This window comes from Nicotiana tomentosiformis, chromosome 8 (assembly GCF_000390325.3).
Source record: "Nicotiana tomentosiformis chromosome 8, ASM39032v3, whole genome shotgun sequence".
NCBI lineage: Eukaryota > Viridiplantae > Streptophyta > Magnoliopsida > Solanales > Solanaceae > Nicotiana > Nicotiana tomentosiformis.
This window is the reverse complement of record NC_090819.1, coordinates 61,664,256-61,670,929: the sequence shown is the minus strand read 5'-3', so window position 1 is coordinate 61,670,929 and position 6,674 is coordinate 61,664,256. Positions and strand designations below refer to the sequence as shown.

Genomic DNA, 6,674 nt, shown 5'->3' with positions numbered 1-6,674 from the left:
GAGATGCCTGGCTTGGAACCCAAAGTAGTAGTCCATCACCTTGCCGTCAAGAATGGTGCTCGTCCTGTTAAGCAAGCTCAAAGGCAGTTTAGGCCGGACTTGGATCCCCTGATTGAAATAGAATTTAACAAACTTATCAAAACTGGCTTTATTCGTGAAGTTAAATACCCAATATGGGTTTCAAGTGTTGTCCATTTAAGGAAGAAGAATGGCCAGATTCGAGTGTGCGTTGACTTCAGGGATCTCAACAATGCATGTCCCAAAGATGAATTCCCGCTTACTATTTCAGAGCCGATGATCGATGCTACTACTAGTTATGAGGCAATGTCTCATGGACGGTTCGTCGGGCTATAACAAAATTCGCATGGCACCAAAATATGAAGAGCGTACTGCATTCTGCACCCAAGGGTATTTATTGCTACAAAGTAATTCCTTTTGGCTTGAAGAATGTTGGTGCTACTTACCAAAGGGCTATGCAGAGTATTTTTGATGACCTTCTCCACAAGAATATCGAATGTTATGTTAACGACTTGGTGGTAAAATCAAGAAAGAGGAGTGACCACTTTAAAGACTTGAGAATGATGTTTGAGTTGCTTCGGAGGTACCAATATAGGATGAATCCATTAAAATGTGCCTTTGGAGTTACTTCTGGAAAGTTTCTTGGTTTTATTGTCCGGCATCGAGGGATCAAAATTGATCAAGCCAAAGTAGATGCATTTTTAAAAATGCCTGAGCCTTGGGATATTCATGAATTGAAAAGTCTGCAAGGAAAGCTAGCATATCTTAGGAGATTCATCTCAAACCTAGTTGGGAGGTACCAACCATTCAGTCGCCTGATGAAGAAAGGCGTTCCTTTCAAGTGGGACCAAGCTTGTAGCAATGACTTTGAAAGTATTAAAACTTATTTGATAAAGCCTCCAGTTTTGGCAGCCCCTATACCTAGAAAGTCATTGATACTATACATTTCGGCACAAGAAAGTTTTGTTGGAGTGCTGCTGTCCCCAGAAAATAGTGAGGGAAAAGAAAACTACCTTTACTACTTGAGTAGAATGATGACACAAATGAGTTGAATTATTCTCCACTGAGTAGTTGTGCTTGGTGCTAGTCTTCTCAATTCAAAAGTTGATACACTACTTTCAAGCTTATGTCGTTCGTCTTGTTTCTAGAGCAAATTCTATCAAGTTTATAATGTCAAAATCGGTCCTTAGCGATCGATTAGCAAGGTGGTACTTTGAGTTTCAGCAATTTGAAATTGTGTACATCCCTCAAAAGGCTATAAAATGACAAGCTTTAGCAGACTTCTGGGTAGATCACCCTATACGTGATGATTAGGAGCTAACTGATGAACTACCTAATGAGGATGCAATGGTCATTGAAGTTCAACCTCCATGGAAGATGTACTTTGATGGTGCTACATATCGCGGAGGAGCTGGTGCTGGTGTAGTATTTGTCACTTCTCAAGGTGAGGTTTTGCCCTACTTTTTTACGTTGATGCAACTCTGCTCCAACAATGTTGCTAAATATCAAGCATTGATACTTGGGCTTGAGATGGTTGTTTATATGAAGAAATTGAAATTACAAGTCTTTGGTGATTCCCAGATAGTGATCAATCAGCTTTTAGGTAGTTACGAGGTCAAAAACCTTAAACTACGCCCATATCATGATTATGCTAAAACATTTATGGTATGGGTCAATGACGTGACTATTCAACATGTGCCTAGGAAAGAAAACAAGAAGGTTGATGCCTTATCTGCTCTAGCTTCATCATTAACTCTCCCTGATCAAGCGCAAGTTACTATCTGCTAAAAATGGGTAGTATCGTCGCCAAATACGGGTTAAAGTAAAGAAAACAAACTCGATCATCTTGTCACTGTTTCTGAAGCTGAGAGGGAAGGATGGAGACAACTCATTATCGACTACTTGAGTTATGGGATACTTCGAAAATCCAAGAAAAAAGGACTGAGATCCGTCGTCGCGCTGCGTTTCCTTTACTGCAAGGATACCCTATATAGAAGATCATTTGATCTTACCATGCTTAGGGTAAGATGAAGCACTCCAAGATTTGCAAGAAGCACATTCTAGGGTATGTGGATCACATCAGTCTGGCCCAAAGCTACACTTTCATATAAAAAGGATGGGATATTATTGGCCAACGATGGTAAAAGATTGCTTGGACTACGCTGGAAGATGCAAGGCTTGCCAGTTCCATACAAATTTTATTCATCAGCCTCCTGAAGTGCTACGTTAGACTGTTGCATCATGGCTATTCGATGCTTGGGGATTGGATGTCGTCGGACCGTACCAAATCTTTTGGCAGACATTTATATATCTTGGCTGCAATAGATTATTTCTCAAAATGGGCGGAAGTCATTTCTCTCAAGGAAGTATAGAAGGAGAATGTTGCAAACTTCATTCGAGTAAATATAATCTATCGCTTTGGCATCCCTGGTTACATAATAATGGATAATGGCAAGCCATTCGACAACAAGTTGATGAACAAGATTTGTGATCTCTTTGCCTTCAAGCAATGTAACTCTTCTATGTACAATGCCACCGCCAATAGCCTAGATGGGGTATTCAATAATACTCTATGCAACTTGTTGAATGAGGTCGTCTCCAAATCTAAACGATATTGGCATGACCGTATGGAAGAAGTTTTGTGGGCGTATAGGAAAACTCACCGCACACTAACACAAGCATCCCCTTATTCACTTGTCTATGGAGTCGAAGTCATTTTTTCACTCGAGCGTCAAATACCTTCATTATGATTATCTATTTAAGAAGGGATCTCTGATGAAGAAAATGCTCGACTTCGACTAGCAAATAGGAGGCTCTTGATGAGAAGTGGTTGGAAGCTCAATAGAGTCTTGAATGTTATCAAGTTCGATTATCTCGTACCTTTAATAAAAGAGTTCGCCCAAGATCCTTTCAAGTAGGAGATCAAGTCATTTCCATACGAAAACCCATTATTACTTCTCATAAACCTGTAGGGAAGTTCATTTCAAAATGGGATGGACCAGAAGTCATAAGAAGAAGCAAAAGAGAGCTCGTGGATTAAACGCCGCAAATTTCTCTACAAGCTTCAAGTTTCAAGCAATCAAGTTCGAGTTAAATAAAGCAAGTTCAAGATCAAGAATGAAATCAAATACAAGGTGTTCAAGATCAAGATTACTTGTTATTAACATAATCACTGTTCATGGCGGGCATCATGATGTTCGTGACGGATAAATTATATTCAAATTCAGGATCAAGCTCGAAAGCCCCCGAATGTATTTTATTTACTGTTAGATAGAAGAATAAGATGATTCATAGAGATTGTACACTCATATTACTCGAAATTAAATACTACGGTTATTGTAATATTTTTTGGTCTCGGTTATTTTCTTGACGCAAATTTATTGTCTACAATTCTATTATTCCAATTTGTTTGTAATGAATTTTCGGCACAAAAAAAATAACTGCAATCACAAAAGAATAAAGTAATTTTATTAATCAATTGTGAGTATAATTCCGTTTCTCCCTTGATTCTTCTCTCCTTATTATCTCCGTTATTTGAAGGCTGGAGCATCGTGTTTCTGGAACGTAGGATGATTTCAGACTTCCTTAGATGTATCTGATATCCATGAAAGTATGTTGTGGATCTTCTTGAAGTATTTGATTATCAAAAATTATCCGGCCACATCTTGATCTCTTTGTAAGTATCCCGTGAGTTTATGGGATATTTGAGATGATCTTCATTTTTGAGATCCTTTTTTAAGGGAATATATAATCATTTTTATACGAGTGACCTAGGGTTAGGGTATACTAGCCTCCAAGTTAGGGTTTTGGTAGAGTAGCCACCAAGCAACCCTAATAGATTCCTAGGATTTCAAAAGTAATCTTGCAGTGTCTTGAATTTAGGATTTAGCTTGATCTGTTAAATTTTGATGTTTGCAAATGCCCCATACGTCAAAGTTTGTTAGGGGTGTAGACTTGCCGAAACTTGAAGACGAGACTTAAAGTACCCGACCATTGTAACAATTAATTTTGAAAATTATAGTTTTCGATTTGCAAGAAGAAGAGATGAAGGAAAGAACTGGTCCCACTGGGCGTACTATAATTTGTAGACAATAAATTTTGCGTCAAGAAAATAATCGAGACCAAAAAATATTGTAATAATTGTAGTATTTGATTTCAAACAATATGAGTGTTACAATCTCTATAATCCCTCTGATTCTTCTTTTCAATATTAAATAAAATAAATTCAGGGGTTTTCGAGCTTGATCCTGAATTTAGATTTAATTTATCCGTCACGAATGTCTTGATGGTCGCCACAAACAGTGATTATGTTAAGAACAAGTAATATTGATCTCGAACACCTTATATTTGATTTCATTCTTGTTCTTGAACTTTCTTTCTTTAACTAGAACTTAATTGCTTGAACCTTGAAACTTGTAAAAAAACTTGCAACGTTTGATCTACGAGCTCTCTTTTGCTTCTTGTTATGACTTTTGGTGTGTTTTATGAATTATGAAAATCTCTATTTATAGTTGTGGGAGGAAAGAGTTGTGATGAGAACAAACTCTTTGTGACAATACTACATTTGATTGGCCAGAACATGTCACTTGCACATGTAGCGCGGTTCCTTTTAATTTGACTTGGCATGCCTTATCATTTTGACGCATGGCACGATCCTATTGGCTCTTCCATTTGACTTGGCGTGCCACGTCAATTTACACATGACACCAAACTGGGCCTCTAGGAAGATGACATCTTGGGCTTAATAAAGCGAGCTCATCATTTGTAACCCAATTAAATGGGCTAACTCAATGGAATTGACTTTATTTATTTAATCCATATATATTGAACTTTTATAATTAATCCAATTATATTACCCCATAATATTTATTTGGAACAAATATATTTAATTGAAATTAAATCGAAATTTCTTATGGATTTAAACTCGATAAAATTTTAATTGCCTACAATTCTAGATAGCAAATTACGCTACAATTTTATTTGCCTACAATTCTAGATAGCAAATTACGCTGGATGACCTTTTTAAACCACGATTTAATCCCGTTAAGAAGTGTTTTCGGAAAATAGCCCTGCACCATAATTTTAAAGCACGATGGACATGATCTTCCTCGATCGCCAAAAATGTTGAAGCATCAGGAATTTTGAGAATCACCGTTATTGTTGCGTGCTTTAAAATTCCGACGCTTAAGGAAAATTCTGCCCAGCGTGCTTTAAATTCTAGCACAAAACGTTATTCCAAAACTTTTGCTATCGGGTCAAAAAATTAAAGCACTTTTTTTACTTGTTTCATTCGCCCGATTCTAGAATGGATCATAATTCAATCACTCAAACTCAAACCATTTTTTTACTTGTTTGTTAAAATTTTTGTAGTTTTCTTTGATCGCCAAATGGGAAAATTTTTCTTCTATTATAGAGGAGTTAAACTTGTGATAATATACAACTTTTTTCACCATAAATTTGAAATTTATGTAATATAATAGTAAGCTAGAAATAAGTAAAAACATGTTGTAGTAGATAAAATTACACCCTAGAAATTCATTAAATTGACTATATACATAAATCCTATATGGAGAGACCGTAAAAGTGTAAAGAAAAAATATTACAGTCAGACTTCTCTATAATAACATTCCTATATAACAGTCATTCACTATAAAAGCCATAAGTATTTTTTCCGGAATCGATTTTTATGTTATATTTTATCTCTCTATAATACTTTTTACCTATAACAACAACATCCATCTTTATTGAAGTACGCTCTTTGTACAATTACCACTCTATAACATTCATGTATAATTTCTAAGGTTACTAATAATAAGCCTAGAGATTTTAATTTGATCAAATTTTTTAAAACTTTAATGCACCACTTATAATAAAAAATATTACATTAGTATATACTTCCCTAATTAAAATTTATTTTCTTTGATTAAAGATATGCTTGTATATTTTTATTCAATTGCACAAAAGATTCTATTATGCAAAATGTCAATATTTGAAGATAGATCTCATATTCAATCTTTTTCATTGGACAAAGTATTCGTCTTGTATATATAATGCTTAAGATTCGAAGATTTGCACATATATTTTTTAAAGTTAATTTTGAAAGAATTTAACTTTTTAATATTTTTAAAATGTGTGCCTTACTTTTTAAATTTATGTACATTTGGTTATGAATTTATTAATAATATATTATCTTTCTTTAATATGTACTTAGTGAAATATGCATATTTTTTAGAATTTTATATTTAAATAATTCTTTATCTTTTATGTGTAACATTAGAAAAAGAACTTTTGATAATTTTTGTCCATAATACCAAGACAATTTTTAAACGTCAAATACTACTACAGATATATAACAATCATGTTATAGAAAAATTTGACTGTAAACGTCGGAAAGAAATTTTGTATGGGTTAAACTTAAAATATGCAAAAATTGACCAATCGAGTAGTATATTAAATTTTGGCTTGCGTCAAAATTTAAAGTGTAGTACATTTTTTAGAATAAAAATTTGATACTCATAATACAGTATCACACAATAGTTTCCCTCCATCTTCTTAGAAAAAGACAAACCAAAAAAGAGAGGCAACGGTACGTTTATCGTACATTCAAAAAAGAAAAAAACAGGTAGCAGAGTGCCATTGGATGCTTTATTCTTGGC

The 6,674-nt window shown here is 34.7% G+C and overlaps 1 protein-coding gene across 1 annotated transcript; it reads left to right on the top strand.

The window, feature by feature from the left end:
• The first annotated feature begins 1,365 nt into the window (after positions 1 to 1,365).
• On the top strand, positions 1,366 to 1,806 carry LOC138897562 (uncharacterized). The gene has a single exon (XM_070183544.1). The coding sequence runs from the start codon at positions 1,366 to 1,368 to the stop codon at positions 1,804 to 1,806; it is 441 nt and encodes a 146-aa protein (XP_070039645.1).
• Positions 1,807 to 6,674: the final 4,868 nt, after the last annotated feature.

What these genes read in the sequence shown, in the direction of transcription:
- LOC138897562 (XM_070183544.1), top strand. Translation starts at nt 1,366, where the DNA reads ATGGTCATTGAAGTTCAACCTCCATGGAAGATGTACTTTGATGGTGCT.